The 25,828-nt window shown below is 48.3% G+C and overlaps 1 protein-coding gene across 4 annotated transcripts in view; it reads left to right on the plus strand.

Moving 5' to 3' along the window:
- PGAP6 (post-GPI attachment to proteins 6) overlaps positions 1–25,828 on the plus strand; it is a 960,879-nt gene that overhangs the window by 60,691 nt on the left and 874,360 nt on the right. For all 4 annotated transcript variants that reach the window (XM_069210651.1, XM_069210654.1, XM_069210653.1 and 1 more), the window contains exon 3: positions 4,057–4,264. In XM_069210651.1, the coding sequence (XP_069066752.1) occupies positions 4,057–4,264 (208 nt within the window). The remainder of the gene's footprint in view (positions 1–4,056; positions 4,265–25,828) is intronic.

The following is a 25,828-nucleotide window of genomic DNA, read 5'->3' on the forward strand; positions in this document are numbered from 1 at the left end:
CCCTCCTTGCCTCAGGGGACCTTGTGACTGGTGGATCTTCAGGCCCCTCCCCCCCCGGCACCGGGCGTCCCCCCGTCAACATGTCTCTTTACCGACCTGTCCCGCTTGGACTTGGAGGTTGCCATCTCCTAAACCTTCTGGCAGCTACAGCTCGGGTATTCAGTCGGTTCTCTGCGCGCTAACACCGGGCGCCGTACTCCCCTCGGCGGGCCCCTCACCAGCAGCCGACAGCCTCTCCTCTGCAGGACACTCCGTAGGGCCACTCCCAGAGACAGCTCTATTCTATGCCAGATAAAGGCCACCAACGGCCTCCCGCACCGCCAACCTGCCTCCAAGACCCACTGCGACCCTGCCACAGCCGAACACTGCTGCTCCAGGGGGTCCTCGCCCCTTCGCCGTCCTCTCCGGGGTCTCCGCCCACAGGGCCCAGCAGGCAGGCCCAGCCGTCTCTCAAATCGGGCGCGGGGCTCACCGGCGAGGCCCCGCCGCAGCCCGTCTCCTCAGGGAGGCCCAGCCCCCATCAAGGGCACCAGCGTACCCCCGCTGCCTCCTGGCAAGTCTCTAGACTCCGGGCCCGGCGCCCATTGCGGGCCGCCGCCTTCTCCTTTCGCGAATGCCGGCCCAGATGAACGGCCGCGGGCGCCCTCAGTGCTCGGGCCCCCGGTGCCCGGCAGCTCCAGGCATCCCGCCCGGGCCTCACGTGCCCTCCCGATTGGGGACGGGCAGCAAATCTAAGGCCTAGGCGGCAGAGCTCGGACCAACGCGTCCGCTCACGCCGCCATCTTGGCCACGCCCGCCAGCAGTTTCTTTAGAGTGTTGAGCCATTAGAAAGAACTTTTCATTACTCCTGAATCCGCCTGACACCAGAAGCCTGTGAATCAACCTTGTTCGAACATTAAGGGGGTCATTACAATCTTGGCGGGTAAACCCACCGAGATCAGCGCTGATGGTCAACAGAAGACCACCAGTGCGCAGAACCCCCCGCCAGCCACATAATAAACATCCAGCTGGGCCAGCGGTTGGAGATAGTGTTTCCGCCAGCCGGCCCAGGTGGATGCAGGGCCTGGGTATTAACGCCTGCTCCAAGTAGAGCTGGTGGCAATGTAGTACGGTGTGTGCATCAGCACCCGTTGCTCATTTTGCTGCCCGTAAATCGGGCAGTGAAATGCGTCATGGGGCTATGCATGGAGGCTCCTGCACTGCCCATGCCAAGTGCAGGGGCCCCCTGGGAGGGCCAGAGTCACTCATTCCGCCAGCCTTTCACACCGCCAGGGAAAGGCTGGTGGAATCTGACTCATCATCTGGCGGGCAGCTTTGCTTGCAGCACTGCCCAGTCGGATCAGAAATGCCACCAGGCTGCCTGGTGGCGGAAGCCTGGCGGCGTTTCAAACGCAGCGGTTCAGCCCTGTTCATTATACAGAAGTCTGGACCACCATGCCATTGGTGGCAATTACCGCCACCGCCGGCATGGCGGTCCAGACCGCCAGGTTCATAATGAGTGCCTCTATGTGCACAATTATTTTATGGGTGGAGTTATGTCCTCTTTAAAGGAACAAGGACTTGGATAGATTCTAACAGTCTTGAGAACTGTTAAAGCACTTCCTTTCTTTCGGAGTTTGTGTGAGCAGAGGTGCTAGACGCACACTTCTATGGTAATCTGTATTTGCAACTACAGATCAAAGCTTGCATGGGCTGTGAAGGAAGGACTTTTTACAGCATGTACTCCTTGAGCAGACAAAGGAGGGGCTTGCAGCAAATACTGGTGTTTGGGAATGATGATTTGGTGGAGTTTAAGGGGCTTGAGGTCTTCTGTGGTTTAGACATTTGATATTGAAGTATCGGCAGATAGGGATATTATGATTGGTGTTGGCCTCTGTAGTGCGGTCAGCAGAATTTGACAAAGTGATTCAGCACCTTTTTGAGGGGTAGTAAGTACTATAAAAATGTATCAGCAGAGTTTGACAAAGAGATTCAGCACCTTTTTGAGGGGTAGTAAGTACTATAAAAATGTAACTAAAATAAAATACAGTGTACCTTGTAGAGCCTTAGAGAATTAGACAAAGCATTAATCTTTGATATGAAACAGGATGAAGAGTTACCCACCTTATATCGGACCTGTGCAACCACCAAATGTGGAATGAATGCTGGTTTCCATACTCTATTAACTTTTGTGAGCCAGGGTAATTCTCATATTTCACGGTGCCTCTTTTTACTTTACCATCACATTTAAGAGCACATTGAAGTATATAATTTCAAGGTGTGCGCTATGCAAATAGCTCCATTGACTATAACTTTGTTCCATCTCTACTAAAAACATAGACCACATCTAAGGTGTATGACAACTGACTTAACTCTTGGCTCACTAATCGCATCTTGTTGGGGTGGTGGGGGAGATTCATCCACAATCATCAGTACCTATTCAATACATTGGATGCTGTGTGCTGCTATGTTGTTGCTTGTCTGTTGGTTTACATTTAATTCTGTTCTCAGCAGTTACTGTGACCTAGATTAAGCCTCTGACATAGAGGCTGTGTCAGATAGGCTTCATTAGTTTGTTGGTTGTTATATAAACATAACACACTTACAACTATGTACACAACCACGGCGTAGCATACAATACAGGCTTAGGTAAGCTGGTATAGACAGCACCTAGGAAAACATGTGTAAGGATTTACAGGCAGACTACACTTTATGACCCGTAGCTGGTGAGAGCTGCTACCCTTTTCTTCTGGAGATAGCCATTCAAAAGGTGAAAGTAAATGAGGCGGCAACAAGAAGTGACACCATGATCCTAAGCTATCAACACCTCTCGAGGCCCCTGCTTAACCTACGCACCATCACCCACCCCAGCGTGCTCCTTCCATTCTATGCAGGATCTGCCTGCATGGAAGGTCTTCCCAGCCCCTAATATCCTCACTCTAGCAGCAAAAGGGCTGCCATTAGCAAGATTACAAACAAGTAGAACACCCTGATCCTGAGGAAGAAGCACACAGGATTAGAAGTATGTGTATGCTCCGGTAGCCTACAGGTCTGGCACCATCTGCCTGCTCCTTTACAGTGCCCAGTCTGCCTGTTAAAATGTGGTGCTCCTTTTGATTAGATTCTGTCTGCCTTAATTTGCACATCCATAACCTGAGTCCAAAATATAATAAACGGATGAGTTTCGTGGCATTGACAGTGCCCTTTGACTGTCACCAAAGTCTCCTCCCCTTCAATGGCACTCCAAAAGAAAAAAAGAATGTAAGAAATACTTTCTCACTCTCCCATTTTTTTTCTGACTCCCTAAAATTGGTTAGGAACTTTTGAAAGTGAGCAGGCCTTCCCATGTTCTTCTTCTCTGTACTTATGAGGAGGCAGACAGAGCTGGATGTTATTACACTGGACTGCTGCTGACTTTGGTGTAACTGGCTTCAGGTTAGGACAGCTTTTAATAGTGAGTTAACCCTAGCCCATCAAGCGAGCACTCCCAGTCCACATTCCAGGAAAACTAGCTGTACACATCCCTATCCAATCCATCCCTTTGAACTATCCCATACCTGGGAGCTTCACAGAGATAGTAATAGCCAGGTGCACTCTAATGTCATTACAGAGCACTCTTATGGTGCCCCCACCTGACCCACCCTAAAAGCACCTTTGCCAAGACCACTGGGGATGTTACCGTCTAGGACTCTTTTTTTTTATTATTACTATTCAAGGATATCCTAAACACAACTCTTCATTAAGACAGTGTCTCTAATTAGTATATTGATGGACAAGGATTGCACACAGGACTAGTGCGAGGATGTTCAGCACTTTACGCAAAATAACATTTTGATGTGAAGCACTGTGTTTTCCCCCCAGCTTTGGCAAAGCCAATAGGGAAGAGTTTCATGTGAAAAACATTTGTTCTTGCAGTGACTTTGAATGCATGTGTTCACATGTGTTGACAAATTAAAGCCAGAACTGTAGGTTTTGCCAATGCTTGTTTCTTTTGTTATGACTGTTGAGCATGTTCATGTGTTTGGTGGAGCCATTTGTAATCCTATCTTGTTTAAATCTTGTCCTTTTGGTCTCTAGGCATTTTCGCCATGGTGCACCTCCAGTGATAAATCCGCTAGGAAGTGAGTTTTCAAAGAACACCACCTTCCGTCCTCCTTACAGCATATCTCTACACCTCACCAGCAACCTGCACAACAATACATTTGTGAATGTTACCAACCCAGCTGCAGGAGAATGGTTTATTGCTGCCCACCTGCCACAGGCTGATCAGAAAATTGGCATCAAGGTAAGTGGGTTAAGGAGGACTGAGGGCAAGGATCACTTTCCAGCTGTCTATCCCATCCACTGTAAAGGCATATAGTCTACCATCTTTCTAGCAAACTGCTCATTGACATTACGTTGATCTCCTACATCTATCCCTTCTCTTCTCCTGACCTCCATCCCCGATGTTCTTCACTTGATAATGTTGTGGAATGTTTTACCTTCAAGTTTCTTTTTCCTTTGCACAACACAACCCAAGGTAGGGTGGACCCCCACTTTCATAAAATAAGACATAACCATTTGTCGGGAGTGTTTCTGGAGTGCTGGGCAACCAGGGGTTACTGGGCTCACTTCAGGTGAATTGGAGCATTTTACCACCAATGGTGTCCTGAGTTTTAACCTTTCGATTGAACCCAAGCTGATCACCATGTACACCCCTTTAGCACTTAACTTGCAGGGTAGCAAAGTTGAATATTTAAATGCTTACTCAGGGCAGTAGTGTGAGGTTAGATATTGTAGGAAAGTACCATCTTTCTTGGCATGTTACCCCCAAATTCTGCCTGTTTGTCTGTTCGTTTTGCCCGTCTCACTGGGATCCTGCTAGCTAGGACCCCAGTGCTCATGGCTTGTGGCCTATATGTGTTGTCAGTATGCTTAACTGTGTCACTGAAGTTCTGCTAGCCAGAACTCCAGGGCTTATGCTCTCTCTTCTTACCAAATTTGTCACTATACTTTAGTGACTCCATATTCCAATTATGTACGGCACACTGGACCCCTCCTTACAAGTCCCTACGATATGGTACCCTAGGTACCCAGGACATTGGGTTTGGGGCTTAGAGTCCATCTCTTACTTACCCGTTGGTTGGCTCATTGTCAGTCTCATTACTTTGCTTTTTATTGGTTAGGTGCTGTAGGCGTCCTTCCTCTTCATGTGTTTATCTCTCCCCATTCCTGTGTTTATCCCTCCCAGGAGAATGGATGGATTACTTGTGTTCCTCAGCTGCTCATTTTGCGGCGGTATTTATTTCTTAGTTTGTAAGAACTCTACCAGAGTGAACCTTTTTCAGCAGGATCCCTTTTTTACTTCCCCCACCTCCCTGTTACTCCCACCCGCCCTGCTCCTGTGGTCTCTGGTATTGCCACCTCCTAAGCACCCTTCTTCCTTCTCTTCGGTTGTCCATGGTGTTGCCCTCGATCGCTGAAACTAACACGAGTACAGCACAAACCAAGAGAGAAATACCTTGCCATTTTTGAGGTCTTTTCCCCTCTTCTTCCCCCTTGTTCTTCGCTTCAAGATGGCCTTTAATGGAGTGAATTACTCAAGTTCTAAAATCGATAATGAATTTCCAAGCTTAAGCTGCGCGGCTGACACATGCTGCTTGTTGCAGTTGTCAATCTGTATCGGACAAAACATTCAACCCTCTCGTGCCCTTTCTGCTGATCTGATGTTTAACCACTGCGTCTCCACAAAGTAGAATAAAAGGCTAAGTAAATCCAAAAATAACTTTCAGCCGGATTGTGAACAACTAATGTTGCAGTTTAGCCTTTAAAAGTCAGATATTCTTTGTTAGAACTGTCTTTACGTGTAATAAGTTGCGCTTCAACTGTCTTTTGCCCATCATTGTTAATGATACAATGTGCATTTTGAGTAAAATTCAGTAAGGAAAAGAACTGGCTTGCTGTCCTCGAAGCAAAACTTATTCAGAATGAAGCACTATTGATTGAATTGAGATCTGGGTAAAATTTATTAGAAGTATGAAGAGGTGTCTGCTAGGAAAAGTAATCAACCACCTGTCTTGGAAAGTGACAGAAAAGAAGAAAGTGGAGCAGGGTGAAAGTATGCGTCAGGAGCGTAAATTGCTGTTGGCGAGAGTGGAGATATAGCTTGTTTTTCCAAGTGTATTTGTGCTGATCAAAGGGTTTTTAGTTGGGTTAATGGAATATGTTTTTCTGGGTGACTGGGACTGGAGAAGCTAATTTATTCTGCAGATTAATTAATTAAATTGTGGCTTCACGCTCAACATATTGAAAATAATGCAGTACATTATAAAAATGTCATAACATAAGTTTTCCGTCTTAAGTTAAAATTCTTCCATGTTGAACCAAACTCTCTCGACCAAGCCACTCATTTGCTGTGAATTTAGGAAACCCCATCTGATTAGCATCTTCTCATTTTCGCAGAATGGTTTACCACTCTAATAGCCAGACAAATCTCATTTAATGCATGCAATGGACAAACAACATTTTGAGTGCTATTTTGATCATAAGGGGTGGCCCCGCGGGTCACCAGAGGCCATGACCTCTCTTCTCTCAGAGAAGGATCACCCACCCAGTTGAAATAGGCGGGGGCATGGCTTCACGGAATGCACCTTGCTCTTTTCATTAAGTCTCAACTAGACAGTGCACTTCAAGACTATAGTTACCTTACAGTGGGCTTAGAGACCCCCTTTACTTACCCATTGGTTGGCTCATTGTCACTCTCGTTACTTTGCTTTTTATTGGTTAGCTGCTGTAGGCATCCTTCCTCTCTGTGTGTTTATCTCTCCATCTTTGTGTGTTTATTTCTCCCCAGAATCATGAATGTATTACTTGTGTCCCTTCACTGCTCATTGTTCCAGCACTATTTATTTCTTAGTGTGTAAGCACTCTACCAGAGTGTGCCTTTTCCAGCAGGCTCCCTTTTGTATTTTCCTAGCGCCCTGTTCTCCCATCTGCCTTGCTTCTATTGTCTCTGGTGTTGCCACTTCTCAAGCTCCCGCCCTCCTTCTCTTCGGTTGTCCATGGTGTTTCCTTCTATTACCCAGCCTCCTTCCTTCCCTTCCATTGTCAGTGGTTTTTCTCCCTTTTACACACGCACCCTCCTTCCCTTCTGTTGTCCATGGTGCTAGCTGCACATCTCTCCCATAATCCCTGCACTTGGTTCATTCCAGTCCCCTCGTACACACTTCACTTTTTAGAAATAAATGATTACACCAGACATATGCACTTTTTTAAAATGTTGGAAAACATGGTTGCTATTTCTTTATTTCGCATGCATGATCACAGGAACACAGTCACGCCTCAGAAGGTGACAGCAGTTATAAAAATCCATTAACGTGTCATAAATCATTGAGGCGTCCTAAATCATCAAGACATAGTCATAAATCAATCATGAGTGACAAGACGGTCATAGATCATAAATTGCTATTGGGTAATACATTGGGGGTCATCACATCTCTGTCCAGTCTTGTCGTCTGCTTGTCCTCCTTTCTGGCACTTTTGCTTGTTAGGTAATCATGTATGCCGTTTCCGGGGTCCTCAGAACTTTTGTTAGTTTATTATGCTTGTGAGGGGGTTAGCCTCTTACTTCCATTTAGGCCCAGCTCGCTACCTCTTATGTTTTTTGTGCCTTGCTATCTGTCCGGCAGGTCTGGGCTGTGAGTGCCATGCTCCGCTTACTTCCCCTGTCAGCCCCATTCACTCTGCCGTAAGGCATTCCCAGGTGAGTGGCCATTCCTTGGCACACTGACTTACTAAGTGAGCCGCCTTACCAACAGTTGTACCCCGTTTTACCCCCATGCCGCCTGTGAGGCTGACGTTTCCAGGCGGCACCCCCTCCATTTTTAAGTGTCCTTTTCTTCTTTTTTGTGTGCATGTGCACCCTGCTAGGACCATGACTGCTCATAGATTAGATCAAAACACACCCATCCCTTCCGCCCCGTTCTAGGCATATAACTTTGGGCGTCTCCTGTGGATTAGGCCATGTAAGATGCTCTTCAGGCCATTCGCCTTACCGTATTGACTGAATGCAATATTCAGCTTTCTCCTGGAGTTTTCCACCGCACTATTAGACATGGCCCCATGCCATGTGAGCCTGGGGATAATTTCAGTCCAAATTATGGTTGTGTTTCCAAATGCTCTTGTAACCTCTGTTAAACCCAGCCGAATGCCATTGAGGAGATCCTTCCTGCCCAAGTGAGCAAGGTCGTTGCCCCCCAAAAGCTCGGGGCACCATCTCAGTCCTGGCTAGTCCCACCATTTCATATCTGTGGCTTTCTGGCATCCTGAAGGTCTACTGCCACTGTGGTTCCACCAGGCTTGCATTGTATGGATAAACGAGTGCCCAGCCACCCACATCGAACCCCTGTTGAGGTAACAAAAAACATCTGTCAATTGCAGTCGTGGTGGGCCATGGCCTGTTAATAGCAAATGTGGTTGTACATACATTTTGTAAGCGTTTGAGCACCACTTGCCCACTTCCTTGATGCCAGCTTTGGGCAACACATACTGTGTTGCTGTTGTGGGTGCTCCTATCCTGAATGAGTGGGACCCAAAGGAGGAGTGGGTAAAGCCTGCTTGCCTCAGGACTTTGCGGATGACTGCCATGAACTGGTATTTGCTCAGCGTCTCCCCGTTCGTGTGTATGAAGAGGGGGCCCGCCCTACTGGGTTGTATCGCCAAGTAATAGTGTAGGCAACACACTGGGCAGTACGTTGGATCCTCTATGCTACTGAGCTGTATCCAAGCTCCTTTGTCTAGCTGATCCGTTTTGCATCTCCTGAGCAGAAAATGAACCTTATCCGCATCCGTTCTAACATCTGTGGCTTGCTAGCTAGCGGATCCTGTGTCTCTTTTTGCCGGGGCCACCAGTTCGCTCAGCTTGAAAGCCCCTATAATACAGTCAAAAAAGGCCGCCCTGAGTAATGAGAACTCAAAAGGATTGTCCACCACTATCTCCGGGGCGTTGACTAACCTGATCAGCCTTTCGAAATCTATTGGTTGTCTTGTGTCATGCCTCTTCCGCTCAAGGAGTTTCCAACCCTTCATGGCTGTTCTAATGTAGTGGGAAGCTGTGTGGTCCTTGCCCATTTTAGCTTCGAAAAATGGGACACTGCTGCTAAATGGGCTGTTGCCCGGGACTTTGTCTTCTTCCGCTGGTAACCCCCCCACCTGCATCACAGTATCACAGTATTGATGTATTTGTTGTAACACTTAGCTGTGCTGGGTGTATATTTCTTTTAATGACTTGATTAAATCTCAATGCACTCACATCAAGTAATAATTAGATCATTTAATCCTGACTTTTGAAACACGTTTTCCATGACATGTTGCAGCTTTTACTTATCCAAGATCGCAAGTATGGAAGAAAATTAAAAAGATCTTAAATTGTCCCAACGGTGCCTTTGGTCCAGTTAGTGAATCATGAAAATTCGTAACTCCTGCAATATATAAACATATCGCCAATAACTGTATTTACTGCCACATTCCGTAGTAAATTGCTACTGAACACATTTTATTCTTTAAAAGTTATTTTCTTCGGTCTTCAAAATATCACTGTTTTGAAAAACAACATGGATTGTGTTAATTACAGATTCTGCCTAACCATTCCGCGATTTTGTGTCTTATAGTGTCAGTACAGGCGCCATATTCACCCTTTTAGGAAAGCGTTGGAAAAGGTAAAACCAATGTCAGGTAACCATAAGTGAATCCGTGTATTGCACGCACCCTTGTAATAGCATAACTTTGCACCCTCCCTTCGTACTATAATAAGTCTGAGATACTACTGTATTTTGGTAGAATGAAACAAAATATCTTAAGGAACACTTCATACTGTACTTTTTAAGAGGCAGCAAGTGCACCACTTAGCAGGTGCCAGACGCAGCTCACCGGGTGCATAGTTTGGGAACTACTGACTTACAGCATAAAATGCACTTAATACCTCACTAGGGGGAGGAGTGTGATTTAAGCAAGCAGAAATATGTATTCCAGCTTCGTTCAGTAACATCTTGTGGACAAAAGAAGAATCAACCGAGGCCCATTTGCGAGTAAGACCTTTGTTCTTTGCATAACTCACCTGGGCTAAAGCCTTCGAAGGGGGCAATAACGCATCCCTTCCAAGATCAATGTGAAGGTACAGCGGATAATGGTCACTCAGCCCATTAGAGGAAATTCCTGCCCAGGTGACCCGGTGACTGAGGGGGCATGAGACTGCAATAAAATCTATCAGACTCACATTACCTCTCCCCGTAAAAAACATACACTCCACCGGGTGATGATCATACAGATCCACTGTAATCCGAAGAGATAGTCTTAACAACGAGTTAAGAAAATCTCCACAAGAGGAATGTTCAAAAGGAGCAGGGTCATTGTGATCTGAGTCAGGAATATCAAATACTCTGGAATATCCAATACAACACAGCCTACAATTAAAATCACCACCCCAAATAACATAGAAGATGTCAAGTCATCTAAAACAGAGTTCAACATATTATCAAGAGCAGTAATAATATCCACATTTATCTGCATGAAATTATTATGATAAAAGTTCACCATTACACGGAACCATTTATCTCCCAAAGGAATACTAATTATTTGGAAGTGGGGAGACTTCAAATGAGTTTTTGTTGTGCACCTGATTGTGGAGGTAGAGAGCAACGTAAGACGACCCCCCCCTTGTTATGCCCACCACATGATATTACAGCTGGGGTATGGACCAAGAAAAACCCATCAATATGGACACCCTTTCTGGACCACGGTTCTTGCAGACAAACCGTGTCATACCGCAAGACTAGATTGAGCCTGTTCTGATTCCCCATCTTACTTGTAATTCCTGTAACATTCTAAAATGAACATTTTAAAACGCAGTTGCCTGAATGGATGGATGCCCAAGCGGGATAGGAGGTACAGGTGGAATGATAAAATTGTGCGCCTTATCAGAGTCCAAACTAGGAGCATCACTGCAATGACTGGGGCCTGAGGACACAGAATGCAACAGACCACCACTCTCAGGGGACACCTCAGTAGAATGCTGCACCTGATCTCTAACTACAAGTCAATCCACCAACTCCAAGCATGAAAATCGATTAGATGTCGATACATTATAGGTGTTACGACTCAGCAAAGACCCCTGAACAAAGCGTGGAGTATGCGTAGGAACAGGCCAGTAGAAAAACCCCAATGGAACTGCTTTAAAACAACCCATTGGAAAGCTGACCCAGGCTAATTGATTGAAAAAGTCTGCAACATATGACCTCTGAGCAAAATGCACAACAATACAATCCCCATTCACTATGAGTGCTGCTCTGCCTGCTTCTTTAACCAGGTCGATGGCATCCTCCACAGTGGAGTACCGCACCAAGCATGCTTTCGGGCCGATCCCATTGTTTACCGATGCACCCTCTGTGAATGAAAGTTGATTAATGAGCCTGTGCTAATCTGGCTGTTTCTTGGGGAGTACCCGCGGGGAAGATTATCAAGTCTTTAGGAAATGGGGGTTGAAAGTGCACCTTCTATGCACCCCAGGTCTTTCTCTTTCTTGATCTTTTGATGCTCCTCCTTAGGGTGTTCCTGTGCTGATTTCAGATTCCTCAACCCCTTCCCCAGAAGTGGCGTTCTCAATTGATATTACACATCCTTACTCAAAGCCATTTACCAGTAAGCTAGATTCCTCTCTGGTAGTTTATTTATTGGCTAACCTTCTGAGTATATGCATGTTGATGTGGGGGTCTGGCCAGCTGAAAATTTATCCAGTCCTTATGACCTCCCCCCCCACCCCCCCTTTTGAAGTCCCGCCTGGACTAATGCTTCTTTTTATTTGATTTCGTATCTGATTGGTGTTTGCTCCACTTGCATACTAATGCTGGGTGACCCCGTTCGCATGAGGAGCAGGCATGTCTAAACTTAAATGCTGCCTCCCACATGCATTCATCAGTGTCAAATTTCCAACATATCGCTAGGGGCCCCCTGTCGCTTGGTGTTATCCAGCTAAGAAGTGATTTGTGCTTGTGTGTCAATCGATTCCTGTACTGCCTTCACTTGAAATTGGTGGTCCGAAAGGACTGCTTGCTTTTCCCCACCCAAGCCTTGACCTCTTTGACCACCATCATTTTATGGATGTACCCAGACACATCCTCCTCGTTCAACTCCATCTCTGGGTGCACCTGCATTTTTTTAGCCTGAACCCCATATCGAACCACAGATAAGCGTCACCCAGAAATTGTCTGAGCCTCATGGATCTTAAAACTCATAGAGCAGTAGGTCAGCTGTGCAGTGTGGGAACTTCCCTACTATGACACAAGCCAAACTCCTAAAGCCATAGTTGTCAAAGTTCCTTTCTTTCCTCACTATCTTCCTTTTCTCACCTGTCCTCTTCCTTCCTATCTCACAGGGTCAGGTCCAAGCCCTCTAGTTGTATTTCTAGGAGGGTGAAAATGTTGATAAATTCTTTCCTTCAAATTCTCTCTTTAACTGCTAGGGGGATCAACCTAGCTAAACCTGTCGCCTTAGTGATCATTAAAGTCTGTCCCAGTGAGGGCCTTGTGTAGGATTCTGACTCCTGACCTGTTGATGCTGGCTTTTCTGTTGTAGGTGCCCTGCTGGCTGCTGCACTGCCCCATGTCGCTGTGGGTGAGGGCGAATTGGCCTGATCACACGTATCAGAGATCCCTTCTACCTCCTTCGTGCTACTCGATCACGAACCACCCAATACCCTCCCCCATTACCAACACCCCTGCTGGGGGAGCCTGCCCTAGTGCTATGCTATTGTTGCAGAACAGCAAAGGGGCAAAAGATTTTAAACACTCACTAACAATTGCCCTTATATACTCACCATTGGATGTCTTTTCCCGGCCTCACTGCTGGATCCCACCGTTGCTGTGATGGCTGCAGACAGTGGGTCTGCCCTCCCTCGGCCCTTCTTGCCGACGCCCTTCTTGGGTGCCTTGCTCTCGTCTTTGTCACTTCTTTGGCTTAGGGAGCACCTCAGGTTCATTTTTTAGTGCCTGAAGATCCACTTGCTGACTGATCGCTGTGACCTAGTCCCATATCTTCATCCAGCTTGTGGTGCAACCCAACCAATCTTTCTAGTGCTTCTCCACTGCCATCCTCATTCGGGTCACCATCTCCTCAACTTCATCTGATTGCTCGCTGTGGTGTGGGTCCTCCATATCCGGTAGTGCCATGACTTGTCGCTGTAATGTGGTACTTGGATAGGTCGTGGGTCGGTTCACTCTGAGGGGGCTTTCCCCAGTCTTCATGTCAGTGTAGGCCTTGTCACACGTCTAAATTGTGTTGCACTAAGTGGTGTCGCTGGGTTACAGTTGTTCATAGAGGGGACTGGGTCACGTCGCCCTGGTTGGCTGTCCCCAGTTCCCTTAGCAGTGATGGCCGTGTCGCGTCACCCACGCAGGCTGAGTCCGGGGCCTCTTCTTCTATCAGTGAGCTTCAAACAACTGCTACCTGGTTTTAGGCTTCGTGAGGTTGAGTATATCGTACAGCAAAGGTAGGTAGCATCCTTCAGTCCAGCAACAACCTTACAAAGGCAGGAGTTATAAGTCTTTTGGACCACCATATATTTCTTCCAAAGCAACAATCAAATTAGGGAACGTCGCCTCCCGACCCGAATGCATAAACCAGGAGTTCATCTTGCCTTTACCCAGGCTCGTGACTCCACCAAATTATGTCCAGTTGTAGCAAACTAGTATTTCAAATGGCCTTTTGCTCACAAATCTGTGTGGACTGGCCCCCCGGCCACAGCGAAGGCAACGTTAGGTTGCTGCCTAAAACAGCAGTCTTTCACCTGTGTTGTTCCTGGCTGCAACAGTGATTAGCTGGCTGGTCAAACAGTTCGGACCAGCGACATAGAAAAATACTCAGTCGCGTCACCGTCAACTGCAGTGTTTATCCAGTGGTTGCTGGTGCCTCAACGGTGATCTCTGGGTCGCAAAGAGAGGCCAGCAGAAACACAAAATCCTGCAAAGTCCTGTTGTGTGCTGTCCTCCATATCTTCAAAAGTGACTAGAATGGGGGGACAGGGTGCCTTTTAACCCCCCTCATGCCCCTCTGGGGTGGGGGGGGTGAGTGATCTCCCCTATTTGAGAGTTTAAACCATCACTCGCCCCGCCATTCGTCCCCTTTCATTCACACTAAACCTGGCTTGCTTTGATCTGGCGGCGGAGGACATGGGCATCTTCGCTTTTTGAGGTAGTTGCCGGCCGGCCACATAACCGGGCAAACCGGTTCTTAAGGGTCCAAGGCAGGTTTTGTGGTGCAGGCCCTCGATGCCACCTTTGGTGGTAGACTCTGCAGTTGTCATTGGTTTTGCTCCCTTCTACACACCCACCCTCCTTCACTTCCTCTGTTCAAGGGTTTGGCCTCTCAAACCCTCTTTCCCTTCCGTTGTCCGTGGTGCACATCTCTCCAACCCCTAAATGCCTTCCCTTAAACATCTGCAGCCTCCAGAGGAAAGAATGCATTGAAGGTGTTAATTTTGCCTGTCAACAATCTTCCCTAGATGGCTCAACAAAGAAATCACTCGGGGTACCCCAGGCCTCCATGGTGCTGCTTCCCCAATCTCATCACTTCTGGAAAAAAAAGCCAACTTGAAAGCGAGCCAAAGGGAAGTTAGAAGTGGTGACGATTTAAGAGTGAATGGACTGCATGGTGTTTTATTGTTTGATTCACTTGGGCTCACGTGAGCTTTAGCAAAAATATATATTTTATATAAAGTGACCATAGTAATACAGCCCCCCACCACCAAGCCCATATCTCACGGGAAATTCATAGAAAACCTGATGAAATGTGGAAGAAAATTAAAATACACTTTGTGAATGCAGCCATCTGACATTTTGTAAAGTGGGCTACTTACGCTGTTATTGCAGCCTTTGTGACAAGTCTGGATTCAGCGCAGCTCTGCTCCCACCCCTCCTCTGAGAAAACCTTCCATCATATAGTACGAGAGGATAGAACGGTAATATGGGAAAGTGAATCAAACCGCAGTGTGTTAACCCTCTATGTAGGATGTCAGTTGGTTATTCACTGTTTGTCTATTTTTAATGAGAGCATTATGGCGGTCATTACAACATTGGCGGTAAAAGCCGCTTACCGCCAAGCAGAAGACCGCCAACACACCGCCGCGGCTGCGGAATTCCGCCACAGCTATTATGATCCACAGCGCGGAATTCGCCAATATTCAGACACCCACACAAGTCCGCCACACCAAAGCTCAGTGATAAACTGGCAAAAACAAAACCTCCACCATCACGCCAACAGAAATACGCCCACACCATCACGACCCACGAATCCATGCGGCGGTCTTTCAACCACGGTATTCCATTGGCGGTACACACCGCCACACTCAAAATACACACACACATACAAAACACTGCCACATTAGACAAATCGAAATACACACACCTGATACACATACACACACCACTCCCACACATCCAATACAATATAAAACACACACCCACATCACCCACAAACCCCTACGACCACAATTGAGAAAGAAGCACAGAGAGAGACACCACCATCAACAATACTAGCATCCACAGGCACACAACACCATCATCCACATAACCTCTACGCACCTCACACTACACACCACTACATATCAGCACACTTATCACCCCACACACCACCCCACACATCACCTACACCACCCCATGGCAAGGCAAAGACACCCCAGGTTCTCGGAGGAGGAGCTCAGGGTGATGGAGGAAATCGTCCGGGTAGAGCCACAGCTATTCGGATCACAGGTGCAGCACACCTCCATTGCAAGGAAGATGGAGCTATGTCAAAGAATAGTGGACAGGGTCAACGCAGTGGGACAGCACCCAAGAAATCGGGAGGACATCAGGAAGAGGTGGAACGTCCTACGGGGGAAGGTGCATTCCGTTGTCTCAAGACACCACCTTGCGGTTCAGCGGACTGGCGGCGTACCCCCACCTCCTCCCCCACAACTAACAACATGGAAAGAGCAGGTCTTGGCGATTCTGCATCCTGAGGGCCTCGCAGGAGTAGGTGGAGGAATGGACTCTGGTAAGTCAAATCTTAACTATTACATCCCCCACCCTACCTGCATGCCAGCACATACCCCCACCCTCACCCCCACCACTCTAACTCCTCACAAATGTCCCAACATAACAAACCACACATTCTAACACCAAGCCATGCATGCAACAACAAAGCATGGACACCCATCACTAAAGCATGGCCACTGCACATACCCATACACCCCCCTAAATCATCATCACACAAGGTCCCACACAGGAATGCAAGCACTGGGGTACACTGTCACTCACCCATTGCACACCATGGCACACACAGATATAATAAACATCCTTTTATACCCCTGCAGGACCCCTACCCAACGTCACCGGACAGGAGGGTCCACACATGTCCACACCACCAACAGAAGAGGCCCACAGTGATGACAGCACCTCTGTCCAACTGTATCTAGATGACCAGCCCGGCCCATCAGGGACCTCGGGACAGTCAGTTCCCCTGACACTGGCACAGGCCACCACAGAGCTTGCCCCCTCTGGAAACACCAGCACAGCACCCACCCACCCAGCGGGCCCATACCTCCGTCCCCAGGACACGTCAATCAGCAGTGTGTCCACCACTACAGGGAACCCAGGCTAACCCACCACCCCAACAACAACAGGGACCTGGGGGCAGTGGTAGTGGGCACACGGTCCAGGGGACGGAGGCCCAGGAACACAGGGGAACTAGGAGGGCTGCTGTGCGACAGGGGGAGGACAGGCCAAGGGAACCCACTCTCCACGAGACCCTCTCCAACATCATGGGAGCCTACCACCACTCCCAGGAGACGATGGCAACGGTACTGGCCAAGTTTCAGGAGATCCAGCGCCTGCAGGAGGAACAGTATTTGGGCTTCAGGGAGGAACTCAGAGCCATCAATTCCACCCTGGGCACCATTGTAGGGGTGCTGAAGGAAGTACTCAATACCAGGAGGGACACTGTGGCACTACAAGGGGCCCCTGACACTAGCCTGGAGGATGAACTGCCCACCACCTCCGCCGGCGCTAGTGGACAGGAGGCACTGCCACGGGACCACCACACCAGCACCCCACCCCCTGCAGAGGGAGAACCACCTCGCAAACGGTCCCTGAGATCCAGGACAAAGACCGAGAACGATGCCAAGACCCCCAATAAGAAATGAGACCACCCTGAATGTCATCCTTCTGTCCCACTTTGTCACCCTGTCCATCCTTAAACTTCCCCAGCTCCACTTCCTATGCCCATTTGGGCAATGCACCTGTGAGACTAATAGACTGCCATGGACATTCCTCCGCCATCACCCCTCAACATTTTGCTACCCCCTCCAATACAGAGCTCTAAAATAAACACCCTTAAAGCACAAAACAATCTGGAGTCAGTTTGTGATTTCAGAATAGTGTATTAGCAATTACTGTGGCAAAAAGCTCTTTCATTTGTAATGTCAACATACCTATGTCACACAGCTGTAGTCCATGAGGAATCAAAGCAGATGTCACACATTGGGACCCACATCTGTGAAATCGTAAGGGAAAGTGACAACTCAGTGACCATACACTGGGTGAAAATGACAGACAGGATAGAGGTAGAAGTGTGAAAGTACTTGTAGTAGGCAGGTTTGTATTCTTACCTGTGTTTCACTGGAAATATTGCTGGATAACTGAGTCCCTGTTGTCCATGTCTTCTTCTTCTGCTTCCTTGTCTTCACTGTCCACAGGCTGCACAGCTGCAACAACACCGCCATCTGGACCATCCTCCTGCAGAAAAGGCACCTTTTGTTGCAAAGCCAAGTTGTGAAGCGTACAGTAGGCCACGATGATCTGGCACACCTTCTTTGGTGAGTAGAATAGGGATCCACCTGTCATATGGAGGCACCGGAACCTGGCCTTCAGGAGGCCGAAGGTCCGTTCTATAATCCGCCGAGTTCGCCCATGGGCCTCATTGTAGCGTTCCTCTGCCCTTGTCCTGGGATTCCTCACTGGGGTCAGTAGCCATGACAGGTTGTGGTAACCAGTGTCACCTGCAAATATGGAAGGACAACTGTTAGACACACACTAACTCATATGGACATCCCCAGACCCAGACAACTATTCACACTGTATTGGGTCCATATCCTCACCTAGTAGCCACATACGGTGCCTCTGGAGTTGCCCCATCACATAAGGGATGCCGAAGGTCCGTTCTATAATCCGCCGAGTTCGCCCATGGGCCTCATTGTAGCGTTCCTCTGCCCTTGTCCTGGGATTCCTCACTGGGGTCAGTAGCCATGACAGGTTGGGGTAACCAGAGTCACCTGCAAATGGCGAAGGACAACTGTTAGACACACACACTAACCTGTAGGGATATCCCCAGACCCAGACAACTATTCCCACTGTCTTGCTTCCAGGTGCTCACCTAATAGCCACACACAGTGCCCCTGGAGTTGACCCATCACATAAGGAATGCTGCTATTCCACAGGATGTAGGCGTCATGCACGGAGCTAGGGAACTTGGCATTCACATGGGAGATGTACTGGTCTGCCAAACATACCATCTGTACATTCATCGAATGATAACTCTTTCGGTTTCTGTACACCTGTTCACTCCTGTGGGGGGGGGACCAAAGCCACATGCGTCCCATCAGTGGCACCTATGATGTTGGGGATATGTCCCAGGGCATAGAAATCACCTTTCACTGTAGGCAAATCCTCCACCTGAGGGAAAACAATGTAGCTCCGCATGTGTTTCACCAGGGTAGACAACACTCTGGACAACACGTTGGAAAACATAGGCTGGGACATCCCTGATGCTATGGCCACTGTTGTTTGAAATGACCCACTTGCAAGGAAATGGAGCACTGACAGCATCTGCACTTGAGGGGGGATTCCTGTGGGATGGCGGATAGCTGACATCAGGTCTGGCTCCAGCTCGGTACACAGTTCCTGGATTGTTGCACGGTCAAGCCTGTAGGTGATGATCACATGTCTTTCCTCCATTGTCGACCGGTTCACCAACGGTCGGTACACCGAAGGATGCCGCCATCTCCTCACATGCCCCAGCGGACGGTGCCTATGAAGGACAACAGCGAGCACAGAGTCAAACAACTCAGAGGTACGTACCGTACAGCTGTAGGAGGCTGGACTGGCTTGTAGTGAGTACCAAGGGGTACTTGCACCTTGCACCAGGCCCAGTTATCCCTTATTAGTGTATAGGGTGTCTAGCAGCTTAGGCTGATAGATAATGGTAGCTTAGCTGAGCAGCTTAGGCTGAACTAGGAGACGTGTGAAGCTACTACAGTACCACTTAGTGTCATATGCACAATATCATAAGAAAACACAATACACAGTTATACTAAAAATAAAGGTACTTTATTTTTATGACAATATGCCAAAGTATCTTAGAGTGTACCCTCAGTGAGAGGATAGGAAATATACACAAGATATATATACACAATAGCAAAAATATGCAGTATAGTCTTAGAAAACAGTGCAAACAATGTATAGTTACAATAGGATGCAATGGGGAAACATAGGGATAGGGGCAACACAAACCATATACTCCAGAAGTGGAATGCGAACCACGAATGGACCCCAAACCTATGTGACCTTGTAGAGGGTCGCTGGGACTATTAGAAAATAGTGAGAGTTAGAAAAATAACCCTCCCCAAGACCCTGAAAAGTGAGTGCAAAGTGCACTAAAGTTCCCCTAAGGACAAAATAGTCGTGTTAGAGGAATAATGCAGGAAAGACACAAACCAGCAATGCAACAACTGTGGATTTCCAATCTCGGGTACCTGTGGAACAAGGGGACCAAGTCCAAAAGTCACAAGCAAGTCGTAGATGGGCAGATGCCCAGGAAATGCCAGCTGCGGGTGCAAAGAAGCTTCGACTGGACAGAAGAAGTTGAGGTTTCTGCAGGAACGAAAAGGGCTAGAGACTTCCCCTTTGGTGGACGGATCCCTCTCGCCTTGGAGAGTCGTGCAGAAGTGTTTTCCCGCCGGAAGGACGCCAACAAGCCTTGCTACACGCAAATCGTGCGTTTGGCGTTTTTGGACGCTGCTGGGGCCCAGGAGGGACCAGGAGGTCGCAAATTGGACCTGCAGAGAGAGGGGACGTCGAGCAAGACAAAGAGCCCTCACTGAAGCAGGTAGCACCCGGAGAAGTGCCAGAAACAGGCACTACGAGGATGCGTGAAACGGTGCTCGCCGAAGTTGCACAAAGGAGTCCCACGTCGCCGGAGACCAACTTAGAAAGTCGTGCAATGCAGGTTAGAGTGCCGTGGACCCAGGCTTGGCTGTGCACAAAGGATTTCTGCCGGAAGTGCACAGGGGCCGGAGTAGCTTGCAAAGTCGCGGTTCCCAGCAATGCAGCCCAGCGAGGTGAGGCAAGGACTTACCTCCACCAAACTTGGACTGAAGAGTCACTGGACTGTGGGGGTCACTTGGACAGAGTCGCTGGATTCGAGGGACCTCGCTCGTCGTGCTGAGAGGAGACCCAAGGGACCGGTAATGCAGCTTTTTGGTGCCTGCGGTTGCAGGGGGAAGATTCCGTCGACCCACGGGAGATTTCTTCGGAGCTTCTGGTGCAGAGAGGAGGCAGGCTACCCCCACAGCATGCACAAGCAGGAAAACAGTCGAGAAGGCGGCAGGATCAGCGTTACAGAGTTGCAGTAGTCGTCTTTGCTACTATGTTGCAGGTTTGCAGGCTTCCAGCGCGGTCAGCGGTCGATTCCTTATCAGAAGGTGAAGAGAGAGATGCAGAGGAACTCGGCTGAGCTCATGCATTCGTTATCTAAAGTTTCCCCAGAGACAGAGACCCTAAATAGCCAGAAAAGAGGGTTTGGCTACCTAGGAGAGAGGAAAGGCTACTAACACCTGAAGGAGCCTATCAGCAGGAGTCTCTGGCGTCACCTGGTGGCACTGGCCACTCAGAGCAGTCCAGTGTGCCAGCAGCACCTCTGTTTCCAAGATGGCAGAGGTCTGGAGCACACTGGAGGAGCTCTGGACACCTCCCAGGGGAGGTGCAGGTCAGGGGAGTGGTCACTCCCCTTTCCTTTGTCCAGTTTCGCGCCAGAGCAGGGGCTAAGGGGTCCCTGAACCGGTGTAGACTGGCTTATGCAGAATTGGGCACATCTGTGCCCAACAAAGCATTTCCAGAGGCTGGGGGAGGCTACTCCTCCCCTGCCTTCACACCATTTTCCAAAGGGAGAGGGTGTCACACCCTCTCTCAGAGGAAGTTCTTTGTTCTGCCATCCTGGGCCAGGCCTGGCTGGACCCCAGGAGGGCAGCTGCCTGTCTGAGGGGTTGGCAGCAGCAGCAGCTGCAGTGAAACCCCAGGAAGGGCAGTCTGGCAGTACCAGGGTCTGTGCTACAGACCACTGGGATCATGGAATTGTACCAACAATGCCAGGATGGCATAGAGGGGGCAATTCCATGATCATAGACATGTTACATGGCCATATTCGGAGTTACCATGGTGAAGCTACATATAGGTAGTGACCTATATGTAGTGCACGCGTGTAATGGTGTCCCCACACTCACAAAGTTCAGGGAATTGGCTCTGAACAATGTGGGGGCACCTTGGCTAGTGCCAGGGTGCCCTCACACTAAGTAACTTTGCACCTAACCTTTACCAGGTAAAGGTTAGACATATAGGTGACTTATAAGTTACTTAAGTGCAGTGTAAAATGGCTGTGAAATAACGTGGACGTTATTTCACTCAGGCTGCAGTGGCAGGCCTGTGTAAGAATTGTCAGAGCTCCCTATGGGTGGCAAAAGAAATGCTGCAGCCCATAGGGATCTCCTGGAACCCCAATACCCTGGGTACCTCAGTACCATATACTAGGGAATTATAAGGGTGTTCCAGTAAGCCAATGTAAATTGGTAAAAATGGTCACTAGCCGGTCAGTGACAATTTGGAAAGAAATGAGAGAGCATAACCACTGAGGTTCTGATTAGCAGAGCCTCAGTGAGACAGTTAGTCACTACACAGGTAACACATTCAGGCACACTTATGAGCACTGGGGCCCTGGGTTACCAGGGTCCCAGTGACACATACAACTAAAACAACATATATACAGTGAAAAATGGGGGTAACATGCCAGGCAAGATGGTACTTTCCTACACAACCCCCCCCCCCCCAAACGAAGGACAATAAGACTAGCCATTACCTGATGAGTCTTCATTATCTAAGTGGAAATATCTGGAGAGTCCATCTGCATTGGAGTGGCTACTCCCAGGTCTATGTTCCACTGTATAGTCCATTCCCTGTAGGGATATGGACCACCTCAACAGTTTAGGATTTTCACCTTTCATTTGTTTTAGCCAAAGTAGAGGTTTGTGGTCTGTCTGAACAATGAAGTGAGTGCCAAACAGGTATGGCCTCAACTTCTTCAGAGCCCAGACCACAGCAAAGGCCTCCCTCTCAATGGCAGACCAACGCTTTTCTCTAGGGGTCAACCTTCTACTAATAAAAGCAACAGGTTGATCCTGGCCCTCAGAATTAAGTTGTGATAGGACTGCCCCTACTCTTAATTCAGATGCATCAGTTTGGACATAGAATTTTTTAGAGTAACAAGGGCTTTTCAGGACAGGTGCAGAGCACATGGCCTGCTTCAGCTCCTCAAAAGCTTTCTGACAGCTTGCTGTCCATAATACCTTTTTAGGCATTTTCTTGGATGTGAGGTCATTAAGAGGGGCTGCAATGGAGCCATAGTTCTTAATGAACCTCCTGTAATACCCAGTGAGGCCTAGGAAGGCTCTCACCTGAGTCTGAGTGGTAGGGGGAACCCAATCAATAATGTTCCCCACCAACAAGGTGTCCCAGATAAACCACCTTACCCTGCCCTATCTGGCACTTTGAAGCCTTGATAGTGAGGCCTGCCTTTTGCAGGGCCTCCAAAACTTTCCATAGGTGGACCAGGTGATCATCCCAGCTGGAGCTAAAGACAGCTATATCGTCCAAATATGCTGCACTGAAAGCTTCCAGCCCTTGCAGGACTGTGTTCACCAACCTCTGAAAAGTGGCAGGTGCATTTTTCAAACCAAAAGGCATTACAGTAAACTGGTAATGTCCTCCAATGGTAGAAAATGCAGTCTTAGGTTTAGCATCTTCTGACAATTTGATCTGCCAATACCCTGCAGTCAAATCAAAAGTGCTTAGATACTTGGCAGATGCCAGTGTATCTATGAGCTCATCTGCCCTGGGTATAGGGTGAGCATCAGTTTTGGTTACCAAGTTGAGACCTCTATAGTCTACACAAAACCTCATTTCCTTCTTTCCATCTTTGGAATTGGGTTTTGGTACCAGTACCACAGGAGAAGCCCATGGACTGTCAGAGTGCTCAACTACTCCTAGTTCCAACATTTTCTGAACTTCTTGCTTTATGCAGTCCCTGACATGGTCAGGCTGCCTATAGATCTTACTTTTGACAGGTAAACTGTCTCCAGTATCTATAGTGTGCTCACACCAAGAAGTGGTGCCTGGCACAGTAGAGAAGAGTTCTGAAAATTGTCCTAGGAGATTTATGCAATTATCTTTCTGCTCAGCAGTAAGACAATCAGCCAAAACTACACCTTCCACAAGAGCATCTTGTTCTGTGGAAGAGAAGAGATCAGGTAGAGGATCACTATCTTCTTCCTGTCCCTCATCTGTTGCCATGAGCAGGGTGAGATCAGCCCTGTCATAGTAGGGTTTCAGGCGGTTGACATGGAGCACCCTAAGGGGACTCCTGGCAGTGCCTAAGTCAACCAAGTAGGTGACTTCACCCTTCTTTTCAACAATTGTGTGGGGACCACTCCATTTATCTTGGAGTGCTCTTGGGGCCACAGGCTCCAAGACCCACACTTTCTGCCCTGGTTGGTACTGAACCAAAACAGCCTTCTGATCATGCCATTGCTTCTGGAGCTCTTGGCTGGCCTGAAGGTTTTTGCTGGCCTTTTTCATGTACTCAGCCATCCTTGATCTGAGGCCAAGTACATAATCCACAATATCCTGCTTAGGAGCTTTTAAAGGTTGTTCCCAACCCTCCTTTACAAGTGTGAGTGGACCCCTAACAGGGTGTCCAAAAAGAAGTTCAAAGGGGCTGAAGCCCACTCCTTTCTGGGGTACCTCCCTGTAGGCAAAAAGGAGGCATGGTAGAAGGATATCCCATCTCCTGCGGAGTTTTTCAGGGAGTCCCATAATCATGCCTTTGAGAGTTTTATTAAATCTCTCCACCAGTCCATTTGTTTGTGGATGATAGGGTGTTGTGAACTTGTACGTTACACCACACTCCTTCCACATGGCCTTTAAGTATGCCGACATGAAATTGCTTCCTCTGTCTGATACTACTTCCTTTGGGAAGCCCACCCTGGAAAATATTCCCAGGAGGGCCTTTGCCACTGCAGGAGCTGTAGTGGTCCTTAAAGGAATTGCTTCAGGATATCTTGTGGCATGGTCCACTACCACCAAGATAAACCTATTGCCTGAAGCAGTAGGAGGGTCAAGGGGGCCAACTATGTCAACCCCTACCCTTTCAAAGGGAACCCCAACCACAGGCAGTGGGATAAGGGGTGCCTTTGGAGTGCCACCTGTCTTGCCACTGGCTTGACAGGTTTCACAGGACTTACAAAATTATTTTGTGTCCTCAGACATCCTAGGCCAATGAAACAATGGAACCAATCTGTCCCAAGTTTTCATTTGACCCAGGTGCCCAGCTAGGGGAATGTCATGTGCCAGTGTTAGGAGGAACTTTCTGTACTCCTGAGGAATCACTAATCTCCTGGCAGCTCCAGGTTTAGGATCCCTATGCTCAGTGTACAAGAGGTTGTCCTCCCAGTAAACTCTGTGAGAGTCACTGACATCCCCATTACCCTGTTTGACAGCTTGCTGTCTGAGACCCTCTAATGTGGGACAGGTTTGCTGTGCCACACTCAGCTCCTCTCTGGCAGGCCCCCCTTCACCCAAAAGCTCAGCAGTGTCTGCTTCCAGCTCCTCTGGTGTAGGTTCTGCACAGGGAGGGAATTCTTCTTCCTCAGAAGTAGAATCCACTGTAGAGGGAGGGATAGTAGGAAGTGGTTTGCTTCTACCAGCCCTAGCTTTAGGGAGCACTTGGTCCATTGTTCCAGGATCCAAGCTTCCCTGTCATTTTTGCTTTTTGGCCTGAGCCCTTGTCAAAGCAAAAATATGCCCTGGAATGCCCAGCATTGCTGCATGGGCCTCCAACTCCACATCTGACCAAGCTGATGTCTCCAAATCATTCCCTAATAGACAGTCTACAGGTAAATCTGAAGCTACCACAACTTTCTTTGGACCAGTTACCCCCCCCCCCCAGTTGAGATTTACAACAGCCATGGGGTGGCTTTGTGTTATGTTGTGAGCATCGGTTACTTGGTACTGGTGTCCAAGTATGTGTTGTTCAGGGTGCACCAGTTTCTCAATCACCATTGTGACACTGGCACCTGTGTCCCTGTAGGCCTGGACCTCAACACCATTTATTAGGGTTAGTTGCTTGTACTTCTCCAAGTTATGGGGGCAAGCAACCAAAGTGGCTAAGTCAATAGCCCCTTCAGAGACTAAAGTAGCCTCTGTGGTCTCCCTAATTAGACCAACCCCAACTAAATTACCAAAAGTGAGCCCAGCTACTCCCTTGGATTGGCTATTAGTAGGTTTGCTCCCACCACCACTGCTATTAGTAGGGACACTAGGTGTAGCAGTAGGGGTTGTATTGGTAGGAGCTGTGGTGCCTTTCTTTGGACAACTGGGATCTGTTGTCCAATGGCCTTTTATTTTACATAAATAGCACCATGGTTTCTTTTCCTTGTTCTGATTAAAGGAGGATTTGGACCCAC

Source organism: Pleurodeles waltl, chromosome 10 (assembly GCF_031143425.1).
Source record: "Pleurodeles waltl isolate 20211129_DDA chromosome 10, aPleWal1.hap1.20221129, whole genome shotgun sequence".
Classification (NCBI taxonomy): domain Eukaryota; kingdom Metazoa; phylum Chordata; class Amphibia; order Caudata; family Salamandridae; genus Pleurodeles; species Pleurodeles waltl.